This window comes from Panthera leo, chromosome D1, assembly GCF_018350215.1.
Source record: "Panthera leo isolate Ple1 chromosome D1, P.leo_Ple1_pat1.1, whole genome shotgun sequence".
NCBI lineage: Eukaryota > Metazoa > Chordata > Mammalia > Carnivora > Felidae > Panthera > Panthera leo.
Genome location: NC_056688.1, coordinates 87,781,648 through 87,800,891, shown reverse-complemented (window position 1 = coordinate 87,800,891; position 19,244 = coordinate 87,781,648). Strand labels below are relative to the sequence as shown.

Below are 19,244 nucleotides of genomic sequence, written 5' to 3'. Positions count from 1 at the left end.
GGACTTGCCTAAAATGTCTAGAGAGTTTCTTTTTTCTTCTTTCTTTCTTTCTTTCTTTTTTTTTCTTTTCTTTTTTTTTTTTTTTTTTTTTTTGTTAAAAGCAAGGGTCTGATCAGGACAATATGTTTTTATATACTGAAGACCTTGACTGGGACCCAAAGCTGCTCTTCGGGCTTCTTTCATCACACACACACACGCACACGCACACGCACACGCGCACACACACACACACACACAGCACACAGTGTTAATTATACCCATTAGGGACCCCCACCTTGCACATGGAGACAAGAACATGACAAAACCATGCACACAATGGTAAATTCTGGTTTATACTCGTGCAAAGTCAGTGAGGATCGGCTCTGAACAGGGAAAATGAAGTAATCAGGAACTCAATTCTGACTTCAACCACCAACCTTTCAAGGTAATCTCATCCAAGTCCTTCAACGTCATCTTTAAAATGGGAATAAAATGTCTATGACCATGATCCAGACTGTTTATATAAAACTATGAGTTCTGAAAGTATTTGGTAATTTCCTCTTTACAAGACTGGTGACTGGGATCATGCACAAATAGACCTTTAATAATCATTTCTGAAAAATAATAATTTCTGAGTATAATAATTTGCAAAGAACTCTGATAAGGCCCAAAGTTTTTCCGTACAGAAGGACAAACTATTAGCCTCCTCCTCTTCCTAGACTTTGCCTTTGTGGTTGGAAGGGAAACCAGAACTCCAAAAGTCTGGCTTCTTTCTCTTTCCCTGATCCACGGCAAAATAGTACTGCTCCCAAGTACTGTGCTTGATCATTGGAAAGGCACTTTCTCTGTGCAGAGTATTACTGGCACTTTCCATGGGGGCACTTTCACCGCAGGAGTCAGATTTTTGAAAGATGCTGAGGGATGGAATTCTGCCGCCAGCAGATGGAGAGGAGACTCAGACCAGCGTGGTCCCTCCCAACCACCCCCCCCTCCCCCACCTCCGGGATTAGCTGCCCCTGGCACTGCTCAGGCGTACCCAGCCCGTGCGGTCCCTGCTCGCACAGCACCAGGCTCCTCTCTGGAGCGCGGACGCAGTCACAAACCCGCAGCCAGCAAGCAGAGCCGCGCTGTCCGGGGCAGCCCCGCGCACGGTGTCTGAGGACCTGGGACCTCGAACCCCGGACGGGCGCGAAAGCCACTCGGGACGCTGGCATTTCTGTATGTGCTTATCTCACGTTCTTGTCTTTTCTTTCTTCCTTGAGCGGCCTGCTGGTTACTTTCAGTCTTAGTTAACCAAAAGGGAAACGCCGAAGGGGGGAAGCCCTGAAGAACGATTTAGAGGCAACCCAGCCTCCTCTCTAAGGAGAGGTGTTCACTGAGCGACTCTGCCTGTCCCCGACGCTGGCCCCTTTAAGAAGCAAGTCAGTCCTGATGCTGCTGCTGTTTGTATTGCTAATCCCCAGGAGCCCCGTTAAAAAAAAGGGGGGGGGGACCGGGCAGCTGTCTCTTTAAATGTGATTTCCTTCTATTGTATTTGAATCGTGATCAGGAAAAAGGAAATGAAACCAGAGACAGAGGGAAGCTGAGCGAAAATAGACCTTCCCGAGAGAGGAGGGAGCCCGGGGAGAGAGGCACGGTCCCCTCCCCGCCCCCAGGCCGCCGCCCCCTCCCTGCCCTCGGCGGCGAGCCGCGCGCCGCGACCCGGGCCATAGGTGCGAGGGACTCGGGGCGGCCGGGCGGGCGCGCACGATCCCCGCGGGCGGCGCGGAGCCGGCGACAGCGCGCAAGCCGAGCCGGACCTGGTGGTGGCGGTGGCGGTGGCGGTGGCGGCGGCGGCGGCGGTGGCAGCGGCGGGACCGGGATGGAAGGTTAAGTCCTGAGCAGCAGCAGCTGCAGCCGCTGGGGCCAGGCTGCGCGCCCCGGTCCCCGCCTCGGCCGCGGCGCGCCGGCAGCCCGGTGATTCGCTCTCTCTCTTTGGCGTTTGAAGGGAGCGCGGTGACTGTCCTTGAGCGCGGAGGGGCGAGCTCGCCGCCGGAGCGCCGGAGCAAGAGGAGGTGCAGGAGCGGCGGCGGCGGCGGCGGCGGCGGCGCCCGAGCACCCGAGGGGGTCCGAGCCCCGGCAGCCGGCCAGCCCCGCGCCACAAAGGGAGCGCCCCCGCCGCTTGGCACGCCACCTCCCTCCCCAATGTCCTCAGCCATCGAGAGGAAGAGCCTGGACCCGTCTGAGTAAGTGTGGCTCCCCTGCCCCTGTCACCCACGGTGACCACGGCCTCGCGCCCCAGGGCTGCAGGGTGGCGCGGGCGGCGGGCGAGAAGGTTTCAGGTGCGCGCCCGCAGCGTGCCCTTGGCTCCCTTCGCCTGGAGCAGGGCTCCCCCTTCCTCGCGGGTGGCTCGGGGGGCACTGGGAGAGGGGCTGGGCCACCAGCGGCAGGGAGAGGGGGTCGGCCTGGCACCTCTGCGGGCCCTTCTCGGCTACCCGGGACGCACCTCAAAGCCACAGCGGGCCAGAAAGTTTACACCGGAGCAGGCACAAGGGGAGATTGGAGGTGCGCAGGTGCAGTCCCGAGAGCGTGCCGGGCTTGGTTCTACTTCCTTCTCCCCCCTCGCTTTCTCGGTCCCCATTCTCTTTGTCCATTTGATCCTGGAAAGGGGGACATTCCAAGCGGAGGCCTCCCGAGTCCCTGACGGCCCCCTTTGCGGTGCGCAGGTGGGGCGGCTGCCAGTAGCGCCAGGGACCCGCGGGCGAGGAGGTCCGAACGTCCACCTAGCAGCTCTCTCCGGCCACCAGAGACTTTCGAGCCCCTAAATCCGGAGTTAATTGGAGTACATGTATTTCCCTCTCCCTTGGGTCCACTGATGGGGCGGCCTGTGAACCTCAAAAGTTAGTGCACCATTTTGTGTATAGGTGAACTCTGGGGAGCGGTGTCTCATAGCATTTTTCACGGGCTCCAAAGGGTTTGGGGTCAGGGAGCCAGAGCTCCAATGAGCATTTGCCACATTTGTTTTCAGAGCCTCGTCCTGGTTTGGAACGTTCCCCTATTCCCAACCTATACCTCCAAACCATTATTAAGCGTTAACAAGGGGAGAAAGGGTTGTTTGAGATATCATTTTCCCCTCAGCGCAAATGCCCTTTTAAGATTCATTAGCTGTCTGGTATTGAGAATTTTTATTCCTTTGAAGTCCCCATCTAATCCTTTGAAGGGATTTGTTACACAGACCAAAGGAGCTGGTTAATGACTTGTCCATTTGTGCTTTTAAGACGCATTTGTCTTCTCTTTTCTTTTCTTTTCCTGCTTTAAAGGAACTGTGCTTTCCTGATTGAAGTTTCCCCCTCCCCCAGTTTCAGCCGGCTATGGTGTTTATGTACGTGGGTTTTATCCTCGTTACCAGCATAAACACTCAGCATGCTCTTATAAAATACAGGAAGTACCATGATCCAGTGAGAATATAAACATCACTGTTGAGTCTTGAAGGCTCTCACACCAGTTCTACAAGGGGCTAGGTTGGTTTTAAGGAAAACACAGCTTCCATAAATAAGTTCTTGGGAGAAAAATAACATTCATTTTTAAAAGAACCTATCTATGCAGATGCAGGGTTTACAGGGTGGTCTGTACCACCCCCCCCCCTTTTTTTAATCAATCTGGAATGACAACTTAGCCCTGAGTTTTCAGAGTCTGAGCAAGACCACAGTAATACAATAGGAGTGAATGGGATGAATTGGTGCCTAATGCCTTTTCGATCAACAGAATTTAGCCACTAATCCTTTTATTGGAAGATAAATCTGGAAGTTTCATTTCCCTGAAGGTTTGCCCTTTTCAAAGTTTGTGCTTTTTCACTGTGATTACTTACTCAAAGCCAACGTGGGCCTTGACTATCAGCATCTCCAATTTACAGATAGAAGCTTGCCTAGGCATTTGCAAATGAAACATTTAGACAGAAAGCCAGCCAGGATTCACCAATGGATAGATTTCCTCTACCAGGCATTGGGTGGCCCCTACCGCTTACCTGTGAGTAACAACAGCAGATCATTTTAATTCCAGGCAACTTTGCACCAGAAAGGTGAAAGTTCTCCTCTTTCACAGTTGGTTGGCAGCATCAGCATCAGGGCATCCAGCGTGGTCGAGGTTCCACGAGTGTTTCTGGAAGCCCGAGTAAGACCATGGGCGGTGGGAAGAGAGGACATGTGCTTCTGAGCTGACACATGTGAAATGCTGGGGATATTATCTTTCAGAAGGGAGAATGGCAGTCCTTATGTATAACCTGTGGAAACAAAGAAAAGCAAGTCAAGCTTCAGTGAATTTTTACAACTCTTTAAAGTCTTGAGTTTAAGAAAAAAACTGACTTGGGTTTCACATTTTCTTATTCTAAGAAGGGATCATCTTATGAAGGACCCTTACACTTGGTCTATAAGGCATGGACTTGGTTTCAGTATTCCTAAATATTCACAGGGAGGTGACCACTTTAAAGAGGCACCTGCGGGTTGTCAGCGTGCGGGCGTTACAACACTGATCACCTGAGTCTCATCATCCCTAAGTATAATTGGTGCTGAGCTCTATGGGCACAGACCAATCAGGGCACAAGGTTACCTGGCAAATTAGTGTCAGCTAGAAATAGGGGAAAGATTTATACCCTCAAGGTATGGAGGAGGAAACTCCCTTTGGGAATTGCACAATCGGAAGCCAGTCCATTTTTTAAAGCATAATAGATTAAAAAAAAAAAAAAGATTTGCATTTGAGTAAGGTTCAAAAGAGCGCTTGTTAATTGTTACAAATCAACAGGTATTAGGTTTTTCCTGTATCCCATTCGGTGCTGGAAATGTTTCTTTCCACTCTTATTTTCTTTTGGCAAATAAAATTATTTATTTTAAAATGTAAAACTGGAGTATTCAGATTCCAGGGAAGCAAAGTGAACTGGAGACACTGTCTCACCTTTTAAGGAGGGAACACGTATCACAGGCTCACTGTTAGCAAGCCTGGATGGAGATTTCAGAATCTGTTTAATTGCCGTCTACTCTTGAAAATAATCATTGCCCCTTCCTCATTTTCTTTCCTAAATCAGCTTTATCCAAATCAGTTTTGCTGTTGTAAAAATTTTCACATGCAGAAAGGTCTATTTAATGGCCTTTATAAGTCTAACAATGGCCTTAATACCTGGGATTTTTCTCCAAGGGTTCATTCAGTAATAAAGATGAGATGTGGAATTTCTGTAAAATATGTATATACATATATGTATATATATATTTTAATGATAATGAGAATTCCTATTATATCCTGATGGCATTTTTATTTGGGAAACAAAACAACCTAAGTAATTTTTTTATCACTTTCTTTTTTCTTCCTCACTTCTGCTCTTTGTGCGGTTGGGAAGGGCTTGGGTTAGGATGGCAGGTCCATTCGACAGGGAATTTGTAAAGCTTTGGCCCTCTGGGTAGTGGGCTGTCCCTGAAGCAAGTAACTCTTTTAGCCTGGAGTGCCTCCCCTGAGGTTTGGCAGTGCCCTTGAGTCTAGGCATGGGAGGAGGAAAAGAAGGAGAAATGCCAAGATACAGGGGAGAGTAGGAGGGGAGAGTGGAAAGAAGAAAAAGACGGCAGAGAGGCCCAGAAAGTGCTGGGCGGCAGGCAGGGGCCACAACCCGGCCCCCCCTCCCCCGCGGGGTGTACCTCTTGGTGCCCTGCATTTACTTCTATTGCATGGAGGGAGAGAGACCTAGCTCCCTCCAGGCCTGACTCAGGCTAACGGGGCCTCTCGGCAGTTCAGCCTCAGGATGTGGAGCCCCGTCCTTTCTCCTGATGTCACCAACAGGCACCTAACTGTCCAGTTCGGCCCATAGCGGTTCCTGACCCCCGGTGCTTGGCATGTGGTTGTCCCTAATGCTTGGTCTTCTCTCCAGGGAGCCAGTGGATGAAGTGCTGCAGATCCCCCCGTCCCTGCTGACATGCGGCGGCTGCCAGCAGAACATTGGGGACCGCTACTTCCTGAAGGCCATCGACCAGTACTGGCACGAGGACTGTCTGAGCTGCGACCTCTGCGGATGCCGGCTGGGCGAGGTGGGGAGGCGCCTCTACTACAAGCTGGGCCGGAAGCTCTGCCGGAGGGACTATCTCAGGTATGCTATGTCCACGCCTGGGGCCCTGAGCAGGGAGGGGACAGTCCACAGACCATCTGAGTGTAGGTCCACCTCTTCCGCTCAGGCCAGAGGCTGAGCCTAGCTGCCCTGTGCAGAGAAGTAGTTGGCATCTCCTCCTGCTGGAGGAGCATATTCTCAGGGACGCATTCCTCTGTGCTAAAATACTAGTTTTTTAAAGGTGAGAGAATGATAAACATGAAATGCTGAATAGAAGTCCCCTGGGGGGGGTGGTGCATGGTGGGGCACAAGGACTGGTGAGGGGTACGCATGTCGGGCCGGAGGATCCAGGAGTGCTGGAGTTGACCAGTTTGAGGGTAGGTTCTTAGGTGCTCATTGAATGCTTCAAAACATATATCTAGGTTGTAAATAATTTTTTGTAGGACCCCAATATTATATGATGAGACATTTCAAAGCTCCAAGCTTTTTTTTTTTTTTTAAGTTTATTTATTTTGAGAGAAAGAGAGGGAGACAGAGAATCCCAAGCAGGCTCTACACTGTCAGCACAGAGCCCCACGTGGGGCTCCAACCCACCAACCGTGAGATCATGACCTGAGCTGAAATTAAAGAGTCGGACGCTTAACTGAGCCACCCAGGCGCCCGGGAAAGCTCCAAGCTTTTGACTGTGACAGGGCAAAAGCTCTGAAGTCAGCTGTAGGTGTGAGTCCCAACAACACAGCGTTCTAGCTGTGTGAACTCGGTCAAGCTACTTACCCTTCCCCAGCCTTGATCTCCTCATCTACAGAAATGGGGATAATAGCCGCACCTACTTCCAAGGACGCGGCGAGGATTAGATGGGGTCATACGTGTAAAGTTCTTGGCCTGGTGCGTGAACGTCGAACAGATGTTAGCTGCTCTTGCAACCAACCCCCATGACAGGATCATCGAGTCTTTTCCTACCTAATGAACAAGAGATGGGAGAACGGAAGGAAAAATAGGGACTCTAGGACACCCACTGAGACAGGAGCTAAGGACACCTCTGATGCTCCGGGTCATGCTGTTGGCCATGTGAGTTTCCCAGCACTCAACGAGTGCCTTGGTTCGGAATGTTCTAGCATTTCCAGTTTCATATTAGCTGCCGTGCAGGTAACTCTGTGCCCTCTACTGTCAGATCTGTTCAACTGTATAGCTGTCAGTTTTTTGCCATCTTCCTGGGGCACAGGGTCTGTGGAGCATGCAGCCGCAATACATTAGGACCACCCAACCCAGGGAAGCTTGTTTAGACTCCAGTGCCCTTGGCGCCAGGCTACCTCTGCCTCCCAAACCTGCCCTCAGAGCATTTTTACATTAAAAAAAAAAAAAAAAATGCAGGCAATTCCACGGTGAAGGAAGCTTATCTGTTTACCCAGACTGATAGAGTAAGTGCCTTTTTTCCCCCCTAAATTCTCCAATAAAGTCCTTGCAAACTTGGTGGTTCAGAGAAAATAAGTAGAGTTTTCAATGATCCTGATTATAATTGTGGTCCATTTTTTATTAAGTTACAAGAAAATGGAACTGGGATAAACAGAGACCTGATTTTGCTGGCTACCAGTTTGCCAAAAGTCAGTGCAGAAAGCAGACGGGTAAATGATCCCCATTGGGCCCCCTGACTACATCCCTGTCAAATCATTTGAATCTTATTAAATAGCGCAGATAGAGTAAGGTCAAAAGAGCCCCAGCTTCTCCCTATCTCTGTGGTTTTATATAACATTCAAGAATAAACCCAGTGCTGCCTGGGCTTGTTAATCTTTTGCATTTTTAAAAAGAAGAGGGAAAAAAAATTGTCTGGGAGAACCCAATGTTAATTAACTTGTGTCTTGGTGACACGAAATAATTCTTCTCCCTGCTACATTCCTAGGCAACATGTTAATTAACTCTGTGTTAGTGCAGGCGGTTCCAGCCATCCTTTAATATTTATATTATTGTTATTAAAATGGGCAGGAGAAAGCTTAAGACATTGACACCTCTTGACAGAGGAAAAAACCATCTTTGGCTTCAGGAATGGTCCTTTAGCCATGGACTTGCTTACTTGCATTCTTAACATATCTGGCAGTCTTTTAAAGAGGCAAGTTGGGGTGGAGTGACTCTCTGGGGGTTCCGTGATGGGGTTCAGTCTTCTTCCCGCCCCCCCACCCCGCCCAGGAGAACTGCTCCTCTTGAGGATTTCCCACAGCTGACTCGTCTGTTACAGTCCTTTTCAGACATTTAGCTTCAAATATTTATGAGATCTCCAGTGCCGACCTAAACCCTGATGCTGCTGTGTTATGTTGCTGGGAGGGAACCTAATCGTAGCTGTTAATGTCAGTGCCGGGCCCAGATTCCCTCTGATCCCTTTCTACCAACTTTTGTGTGCAGTGCACCCCACTCCACAGTGGTTTCACTTGCAGCAGCCAACAGTACCTCTGTTAGAGCCAGAAGTGTGCCCACTGCCCCCCAGACCCCCAGCGGACTTTGACGTTAACCAGTGACTGGCAGGAGCACCAGGTGCAGGAGCACCAAAGCCTTGCAGCCTTGCCTGGAGCCGGCAGACCTGGAGACATACCCCAGAGTCCCCGTGCCATTGGCCCAGAGCCGCCCCCCACCCCCCCTGGGGCCTTTGCTGGAGATTACAACTTTGCTTGTCTGCCTCCCCTTCTATCTGGCTTCCCTTGCTGCCTTACCAGTTTCCCCTGAGAGAATACATCCTTAATAATTCCCCTCCTCGGGGTCTGCTTCAGGGATATCCAGCCTAAGGCACCAGTTCTTGAGGTGAATGCTCAAATTAGATGTCAAGTCCTGGTTTATTTTTCCTATTAGTGGAATCTCAGAATACCAGAGCTGGAAGGGGCTGCAGAAACCTTTTCTTCCAGTTCCCTTGCTTTTACAGCTTGAGACACAGAAGCCAGAAGAGAGGATGTCATTTGCTCCAGGGCACCTGGCTAGTTAGACCTGAGCTTGCCTCCCAAATATTAGTCCTTTGTCCTTCCCCTCATTAACTGCCTGATGTGTATTGTAATTTACCCCCAACTTCCCTTTAATAAATGCTCTCCTTCCTTAAGGGTCACACACCCCAGGCGTTGGCTTCATTCCACAGACACTGTTTTGTGAGTCGTCTATCTCTGCTCAGTCCCAAACTCAACTTACTGAACAGTCAGAAAACCAGAACTGTCTTTCCACTCTGTGACCTCCAAGGTGGCAGTTTCCTACAGCTCCGCCATCTGCTATGTTGGGATAAAATGTTCTTCCCCCTATAATGAGTTTGCTCCCACGTGGTGCCTTGAAAACACTTAGAGAACCTCAAATGCAAAGCAGGATTCAGGTGGAAACTAGCCGGGCCCTGGCTCTAACTCTCAGCCCTTTACCCACAGACCCGCGTCTTCTTGATTCCGTTAATTCTATCCAAATGTTTCAAAATTTGTCAATTGCTCCTGTCTCCCCCATAGCCTCTCAAAATGCACTAATTGATTCTCTGCTATTCTGAAGTTAATAAGAACTTCCAGTAAGAAGCATTTGCCTAAAACTGTCCAAAACGTTTTATGTGGAAAGGACCCGCTAACATGCCATGTTAGCAGGCACACATGAAAATGACCTCCTGTAGCAGGACTGCGCCATTGGGAATACACCTGACGTGTTAAAACATAACCAATATTGGCTTAGCCTTTGATCGTTGGTGCTTTGACAATGCTCAGTTTGATCCTTCTCATAATGAGGTGGATGCTGTGGTCACTGCCATTTCAGAAGCTCAGGGAGTCTGAGGTCCCACTGAGGCCACTCAGTGCTCTGCGCTGTAGTCTTGGACTGAACCTGGGTCTTCTGATTCCAGTACTTGTGCTGTCCCACTCTCACAGGCTGATTGCAAAACCTCAGCCTGCGTCAGAATCACCTGGAAGTGCTCCGTAACCAGACTGCTAGGCCTCATCCCCAGAGTGTCTCAATCAGGAGGCTTGAGAATGTGCATTTGTAGCAAGTTCCCGTTTCTAGCAAATGCTGCTGGCCCCAGGACCACAGCTTAAGAACCACTGCACTGAGCTCCACCATGTTGCCTCTCCCACCTTGACATTGAATATTGCTCGAAATAAGTGATTGATTGAGACTTAGGGGAGACTTGATTTCAGTGTCGGAAGAGAAGTTTCTCCACAGATTCACACCAATGGAGCAGCGAGGACCTTGAAGTAAGCTCTGCCATTCAATGTGGAAAGATGCCGCTTATCTCCCAGATTGTTGAGGCACGGTTAACTGTGCTGAGTGTCTTCTATCCAGCTCTCACTGTCTCCCAGAAGCCGGGGCCCCAACGAACAGTCATGCAGAGGTGGCCATTTTAGCTTATGGAGGAGTTTGAGACCAGCCCTCCCCATGGGTGGAATCAGTGGCTGTTGACATGAGAGAATCTGAGAGCCTCAGAAAGATGCCCATTTCATTGCATTCCTGGTCAGTTCCCTCTCAAAAGGTCCCCAGGGGTTTACTCCAGCTCTTCTTCTAAAATGAAAGTTCCCCTGGGAAGGGACACACAGTACTGCCTAACATCTTAACTTAAATCACTTCAGCTAGGCACTTCTCCACAGAAGAGGGGCCTGGGGCAGCCTGGACCGGTGGCCACAGAGAGGGAGAGCTCAGAGAAGGGGCAGTTTATGCCAAACACAAATGCCATGGGTTGCAGCCTCATGCCATAGTCCCTCCTTCCCTCTAGGAAAGGCTCTGTGAGCCTCCCTGGACCCACCTTGTCCCTTCTTCCTGACCTGTTGGAAATTGAGCCTCCTGTATGGAACCCATCCTCAAACCCTTTCTTCCAATATTGTCTCTGCCACCGTCTTCTTAGCTTTTCTTTCTGTTTTTTTCCCCTAGGCTTTTTGGCCAAGATGGTCTCTGTGCATCCTGTGACAAGCGGATCCGTGCCTATGAGATGACGATGCGAGTGAAAGACAAAGTGTATCACCTGGAATGTTTCAAATGCGCCGCCTGTCAGAAGCACTTCTGTGTGGGCGACAGATACCTCCTCATCAACTCCGACATAGTGTGTGAACAGGACATCTACGAATGGACTAAGATCAATGGAATGATCTAGGCCCGAGTCCCCCAGCATTTCTGAGGGGTGTTTCACTGAAGTCACTGTCTCCGTAGGGTCTTCACTCTTGGGCACTCTGGGGATTGGAGGGTGGGATGAGGCATTTCTTAGGGGATGGTGGACCCTCTCTGGGCACCAAGCCACAGCATCCAAGTGACATAATATAAGGGACAAGACTTAACTATGACAGGATGATCAGCCTTTAGGGAGAGCTTATGGACAGTGGCCACCGCCTATGCACAGTCACTGATAAGATTAGTAAAGGAAAGGAGTGTTGGGCAGGTAGGCGCGTGCCATCATCCTAGAACTTCACACTTACGGAGAGGGACGTGTGCAAAGGACCTTGACCCTTGACAATTAGAGATGTGCAATTGATTTCTTTTCTTCCTGGCTTTTATGACAGCCCTGCTCCAATCACTGTCCTCCACACAAGGGAAGGACAGAGAGGAGAGTGGCCATCCTTTCTTCTTGGCCACCTTCCCAAGGCCTTAAGCTTTGGACCCAAGGGAAACTGTGTGGAGACACATTTCAGTTGAGAATGGAAACTGCAACTTTTAACCAAACAATTATTTAAAGCAATGCTAATGAATCACCGTTTTTAGACACCCTGGTTTTGAGGTGAGGAGTTCCACAGATTGTTTCTATACGAATGTAAATCTAAAAACAAAAGTTGTTCAACTATTTTATTATCTTAGATTATATCAAAGTATTTGCTGTGTGTAGTTAAAAAAAAAAACAACTCTGCAGACAATAAAAATGACAGACTAAAATGAAGTGTTGTTTACTTGATTATGACTTAGAATTTGGGTTGGCAGGAAAATGACTTTTTATACTGTAAAGGAGAAGTAAATAAGCAATTTACTTTTAGGTCAGATAAAAACTTCCCATTTATTGCTAGGGTTTATATGAGGCAGGCACGTTTCTGTATTACTAGCAATTATATAACAGGTCATCATGTAGCTCAGAGGGATGTAGAATAATTAAATTGTTATTGTAAAATGAGCATTTCACTTCAGCATTGTATAGAATGAACGGAAGGCAAGATCATTGCCTTTGGGAAACCTGTAACCTAGAAAGGACACAAATACATAAAACAGATTCCCTTTGGGAGAGAAGGTAATTACCTAGCTTGAAATGTGGCAAAGATGCTGAGCTTGACACTTCGATTTTCCAAGACGTGTGTCTCAGGGTATTTTATGACAAGTGGTTAAGAGGACCCTTACTTTGAGGATTTAAAGCAGGCCATCTTGCCTTCTGCCTTTGCCTTCCACCCTCCGCAGGCCGCCACGAACTGACTCAGAGCGCCACCTGCTGGCCATCACCTCTCTGCTCGCTAGTTCAAATCCATCCTAGTGAGAGACAAACCTAGGTGGATATACTTCTCGGTTGTTTCATAAAAATATTGGCAAGCACCAAGAAGTCTTAATGTGTTTAATTATCAAGACATCAGAAATCTGCATCTAATGCTATAGTTAATTAACTGTGGCATTCCTGTTAAGGTTTGTTTTTTTCTTCTAGAGGAGAAATAAGAAATGGGTCTTGGTATATAAAATGCTAAAGCAGTTGGGAAATTTGACTGCTTTAAGGTGGCCTATTTAAAGGAAGTCTAATTAGGGGCGTCTGGGTGGCCCAGTCGGTTAAGTAGCCAACTTTGGCTCAGGTCATGATCTCACAGTTTGGGGTTCGAGTCCCACATCAGGCTCTGTGCTGATAGCTCAGAGGCTGGAGCCTGCTTCTGTTTCCTGTGTCTCCCTCCCTCTCCGCCCCTTCCCTGCTCACACACTCTCTTTTTCTCTCAAAAATAAACATTAAAAAAATTTTTTTAATAAAAAAAGGAAGTCTGATTATATTGCATTGCAACTCAGGTGGGGATAACTTGCTGCCAGTGAAGGGAATGTTTGTTCTAAATCAATAGAAGGAACGTGGTTCTTGAATTGTGGTCCCTGAACCAGCAGTATCAGCATCGCTTGAAATGAAGTGATTTACTAAAAAATTTTTTAATTAAAAGATTAAACTTCAGTAAAAGTTATTTATTAAAAATGGAGGTTCATGGGTTCTACCCCAGACAGAGTGAATCAGAAACTCGAAATGGGATTAAGCAATCTATGCTTTAACAAGCCCTGAAGATGATTTTGACTCACGCTCAGGTTTGAAATGACTGTTCTCAAACATTCCAGAGTTAGGCAGCTCATGTGCTCTTAGGTTGTTAATAGTTAATATTTGACATAAAGGTTAAACAGTAGCTTTCCCACATGTGGACAAGCACTGTCTACTCATGGCCCCTAACCTGAAAAGCTATGCATAATTTTGTCACTAGGCTAACAGTTGTGATCTACCAGATCAATCACAATGCAATCTACCATTTTTAACCATATCAACATTAATTATAATGATTTTATATATATAATATATATATTAGCTATGTAACTATCTTGTGGGTGGCATTAGGGCAAAGTAAAAATGATTCTTGCTTTGAAGTATAAGCTTTCAAGTACAAGTTTCAAAAACTCAGCCAATAGCTTTGCCATCCTCAATAAAACAATAATGAATATTTTCCATGTGTCAATGGTTCCATCTTGCACAATGGTGAATGCACAGGTAGAGTCTTTGTGGCAAGTTACCCCAAGGGCCCAAATGTCTAACCCACAATGGACTTAAGAGAAAAAAAAACACATAAAGGGACTTCATGAGGGACCAGCTTCTAACTGTGATCCTTGCCTGAGTGTGTCACCTGTGTGCCCTAGACCCAGACTTAGGAGAAACAGACACCTGCTCCCTTCCCTGGTCTATGACTTAATTCGGCAGTTTGCTGGAACATTTTGCTTCCTTTTATCTCATTAATGTCTTGTGTCCTGAACCAGCTTCATTTTATTGTTGTCTCTAATAGAACCACTGCTTCTCAGGAGTATTGGATTCCTGCAAAGTTAAAATAGAGCCGTGGCTAGGAACTTTAGCATAGGAAGACTTGGATTTGAATCGCAGTGACATGACTTTATTTACCTAACAAACACTTACATACCACTTACCATGTGCCAGGCACTATTCTAGGTGCTTTACAAATATTAACTCTTAATCCACATAACAGCCCTATGTGGCAGTTTCTATTTATTATCATCCACATTTTACTGCCAGGGAAACTGAAGCACAGACAAGCGTAGTAACTTGCCTACAGTCCTACCGGTAATAAATGACACAAGTAAGCTGTCACTGAGGACTTTCGCCCTGTGTTCCGCTGCCTCTTTCTCAGGCTCACCTCTCTGAACCTCAAGTTTCTCATCTGCAAAATAAGGAAAATTAATACCTTTCTCCCCAGGCTATTCAAAAATATTTGAATTCGGTCTAGCCAGAAATGTAACCAAAGCATAATAGCACAAGATTAGCACCATAATAAAGATATGTAAAAAGTGCTATGGAAACATAGATAAGGAAACAATTAAATTGGCCCAGAGGTGGCTACCTGGAGTAAAGAGGAAATCACATTTGAAATGACCTTGGACCAGGAAGGGGGTGACAAGGGAAGAGCAAAGACTCAGAAACCTTGACCTTGCAGAGCAAGTAGTCAGGTAAGCCCAGAGTTTTCATGGTGGTGGTGGGGTTTGGGCTGGAGAGGAGCTGAAGCTGGTGAGGAAATAAATAGAGCAGATAAGTTTTCTGCAATTTGGGGACCAAATGGCAAATCAAAATCAAAACCAAGGAATCTGAGGGTAGGGGTGGGAGGGAGGGAGCAAGATGGGCTTGGAATATTTCATTAGGCCAGTAAGGAAGGAAGTACTAAAAGGGGGGGTGGGTAGAGGGGGATATAGGAATGTCACAAGAACAAAGAAGCCAGCTTGAAAGGACTATCAATGGCAAAATCTGGGACAATTTGACTAACAAAATAATTAAGTACAGTAATGAGTTGTAAACCATTGGGGGCGGGGGGGGGGGGGGGGGGGGGGGGGGGATAAGAGTCTGTGAGTTCACAGGACTAATAAGTAAATGGAGAAAAGGGGAGACTCTTGCTCACAGCAGAATCTTGAGTATCAGCTGGCAAATGTGAAGACAATAGGGGAGTTGGAAGACCAATTCCAACTATCACAGTAAGATGACTGAATCAAACGAGAATCATCAATAGTTGCTAAATTTCAACAGAAAAGAGCAGGATATTTGGATGGTCTTAAAGTGCCTTCCCATATATTGCTTATTAGTTGCAAGGAGAGAAACCAGTAATTACACCGTGGAGAAATTGGATAACCCCCTGACCAGGTGATCAATGAGGGGAGGACGGACGCGGTGTGCCTCCAGATGTGATACTCTGTAAGGGACACAACATCATTCGTTTTAGTATTCTGGCCAAGAAGGTATAACCTCAATTTAGTTATGAGACAAATTTTCAGAAACCTCAAAATGACGAACATTGTATTTTTTAAAAAGACAGGGAAGATGGACTCTATCCTCAAAAGTGCCAATGTCATACGAGAAAGGGTGGGGAAATGTCCCAGATGAAAGAAGTCTAAGGAAACTTGACAACTAAATCCAATACATGGCCCTTCACTGAATCCAATCCTGGAGGAGAAAAAAATACTATGAAGGACATCATTAGCTCAATTGATAAAACCGGAATATGAAAGGGTAGATTAGTTCAAAGTATTACACAAATACTAAATTTACTGAGGTGACAACTATACTACGGTTATATAAAAGAATATCCCTATTATTAGGAAATATACACTGAGATGTTTGGGAGTAGAGGGTCATGATATATGTAACTTAATCCCAAATGATTGAGAAAAATAGGTGTGTGTGTATGGGGGGGTGTGAATAAATGGTAAAGCAAAGGGGATAAAATGTTAACAGGCAAATCTAGATAAAAGATATACAAGTATAGTATTTTTATTCTTGCAACTTTTATATAAGTTTGATACTATTTACAAATAGTGTTTTTAAAACTCAGGAATTTAACCTTTATTTGTTTTGGACTTTGGGTTCAACTAGGAGACAAATAGGAGAGAGAAAAAATATAGGTTAAAAGTCAGTGATACACTACTATCCATTTGTCACAATTTTAATGTACTTTTGATCTTAGAAACAAAGGTCATGTGTCTCAAGCGAGCAATCCCCCCCCCCCCCACACACACACACATCATGTGAATGATGTGCTTAGGAGGATTCACTTAGTGCCACTTTTTGAAGCAGGTTATTTCTTAACCTTATAAAATGAGCTGACTGCAAATTCTGCATTTCCTTTGTAATTAGGATCAAGATTTAATCATCTGGCTCTGAAATGTGTGTATTATAGGACCAGGAATCTGAGCTATAATGTTTTGTACATAGATCTAAGCAAGGAGTTAAAACAAGTTTCAAAGCAGTAAGGTCACTTCCGTTCTCTACCAGTGGCTACGCGTTAATTCTCCCATAAAATCATCATTTCTCTGAGTTAATAGAATCTTTGAAGCTAAATCAAGTCAATTTCCATTGTCACATTGTGAAGCTTTTGAACTGCACTCACTGAATTATCCTATTTGATGGCTACCTTGAAGATGGCTTTGTGGTGATCCTAAGAAAACCCCCAGCAGCAGCTTCTGTGTGCCCAGCCTTTCCGCCCCACCCCATTTATTCTCATTACTTAATGGCAACTTAAGGCAAATGCCCACCTCCTTAGATATACGGTAGGTAAAATAGATACCGAGGCAACGTAATGTGATAGAAAGCACACTGGAATGGAAATTAAGAGTCTGATTTTGCCTCAAAGTAAGGGTACATCTTTAAGTAGACCTCAGTTTCCTCATCTGCACACAGAGGAACTTATTGTAGACGATCTCCAGGAAGTTGCTCCTCTAAATGTGATTTACAGACTGTTAAGGATGGGCATCGGGATTAAGGATTTGTAATAGCCAGTCTCCAAAATGCCCCCAAATGATTCTTGCGTTTGTAATCTCTTTCCATATCAAGTAGGGCTAAACTGCCTAGCCAATAGGATATTGCAGAAGTGACAGTGTGACTTCTGAGGTTAGGTCACAAAACACTTTGTGGCTTCCACCATGCAGTCTCTTGGATCACTTGCTGTGGAGAAAACCAGCTGCCGTGACATGAAGATGTTCCAACAGCTGCACAGGAAGGTCCATGTGGTAAAAGACTGAATATTTTCAATTTACATTTGGGAACAAGTCAAGGATATCCTACTATCAAACTTCTATTCAACATTGTACTGGAGCTTTTAACCAATGATATAAGGTAAGAGAAAAGAAATAGAAGGCATATGCATCAGAAAAGAAGTAAAACTGTCTTTCATACACAAAATGGTTATGTAGGAAATCTGAAGGAGTCTCCAGAAAAAAAGAAAAAGAAGAAAAGGAAGAAGGAGAAGGAGAAGAGGAAGAAAAAACCAACTAGAACTAGTAAGTTTAGCAAGGTACATAATATAAAATTTAGTTGTATTTACATATACTAGCAAAGAGCAATGAGAAATTGAAAAAAAATTTAAATGCCATTTAAAATAGTGTAATAATATTAAATACTTAGGGATTGATTTAACAAAATGACGAAAACCTATACTCTGAAAACTGCAAAACACTGCTGAGAATAAGTAAAGGAGACATTAGAAAAATGTAGAGCAGGGGCGCCTGGGTGGCTCAGTCAGTTAAGTGGCTGACTTTAGTTCAGGTCATGATCTCACAGTTTGTGAGTTCGAGCCCTGCGTCAGGCTCTGTGCTGACAACTCAGAACCTAGAGCCTGCTTCGGATTTGGTGTCTCCTTCCCTCTCTGTCCCTCCCTGCTCGCACTCTGTCTGTCTGTCTCTCTCTCTCTTAAAAATAAATAAACATTAAAAGAAAATGAAGAGCAAAACCATGTTCATGGATCTGAAGATTTAATATTGTTAAGATGTCAATTCTCCCCAAATTGATCTATGCATTCAACACAATCTACAGGAAGCTTTTTAGAGGATAGAAATTCCAAAGTAATTCTAAAATTTGCATAAAATGCAAAGAATCTAAATGGAAAAACAATTCTGAAAAAAAAAAAAAAAAAAAAAAAAAAAACTTGGGGACTCACCTACTACCTAATCAAGACAGTGTGATATTGGTGTAAGGATAGACAACGGAACAAAGTAGATAGTCCAGAAATAGACACATATATATGGTCAATTGATTTTTGACAAAATGCTAAGGTGATTCAATAGGGTAATTTTAATGGTGTTGTAATAATTGGAAATCTATACACAGAGAGAGAGAGAGATGTCTTGATCCTTCATGCTATACAAACTCAAAATCAATCATAGACCAAATGTAACCCATAAAAACATACAACTTCTAAAGACAATATAAGAGAAAATGTTGCAATCTTGGGGTAGGCAACAATTTCTTAGGTATAAAATGAACAGCATAAATTGTAAAATAAAAAATTGATAAGGGGCACCTGGATGGTTCAGTCGATTAAGTGTCTGACTCTTCATTTCAGTCCAGGTCATGATCTCACAGTTTGTGGGTTCAAGACCTGCAGTGTAGGGCTCTGTGCTGTCAGAGCCCTTGGGATCCTCTGTCTCCCTCTCTCTCTGCTCCTCCCCCACGAGCTCTCTCTCTCTGTCTCTCAAAAATAAATTTTTTTTTAGATTTTTTTTTAATTTATTTTTGACAGAGAGAGAGAGAGACAGAGCATGAGAGGGGGAGGGGCAGAGAGAGAGGGAGACACAGAATCCAAAGCAGGATCCAGGCTCTGAGCTGTCAGCACAGAGCCTGACGCGGGGCTTGAACTCACAGACCGTGAGATCATGACCTGAGCAGGAGTCCGACGCTCAACCGACTGAGCCACTCAGGCGCCCCTCAAAAATATTTTTTTAATTGATAAAATGAACTTTGTAAACATTTTAGCATTTTGTTCTTCAAAAATACCATTAAAAGAATGAAAAGGTGGGGCGCCAGGGTAGCTCAGTCGGTTAAGCATCCAACTTCGGCTGAGGTCATGATCTCCCAGATGGTTCAAGCCCCACATCAGGCTCTATGCTGACAGCTCAGAGCCTGGAACTAGCTTCATATTCTGTGTCTCCCTCTCTCTCTCTGCCCCTTCCTGGTTCGTACTCGCTCTCTCTCTCTCTCTCTCTCTCTCAAAAATAAATAAACATTAAAAAATAAAATGAAGGGGCACCT

General features: G+C 45.7%; 1 protein-coding gene across 1 annotated transcript; it reads left to right on the top strand.

Moving 5' to 3' along the window:
• Window positions 1–1,813: 1,813 nt before the first annotated feature.
• Window positions 1,814–11,890, top strand: LMO2 (LIM domain only 2). Its single transcript, XM_042905852.1, has 4 exons — window positions 1,814–1,847; window positions 1,967–2,204; window positions 5,867–6,082; window positions 10,901–11,890. The coding sequence occupies exons 1-4, from the start codon at window positions 1,841–1,843 to the stop codon at window positions 11,118–11,120; spliced, it is 681 nt and encodes a 226-aa protein (XP_042761786.1). The 5' UTR covers window positions 1,814–1,840; the 3' UTR covers window positions 11,121–11,890.
• The last annotated feature ends 7,354 nt before the right edge of the window (window positions 11,891–19,244 follow it).

Coding starts and splice junctions, on each gene's coding strand:
- LMO2 (XM_042905852.1), top strand. Junction 2,205..5,866: donor AAGAGCCTGGACCCGTCTGA/GTAAGTGTGGCT, acceptor TCTTCTCTCCAG/GGAGCCAGTGGATGAAGTGC. Junction 6,083..10,900: donor TGCCGGAGGGACTATCTCAG/GTATGCTATGTC, acceptor TTTTTCCCCTAG/GCTTTTTGGCCAAGATGGTC.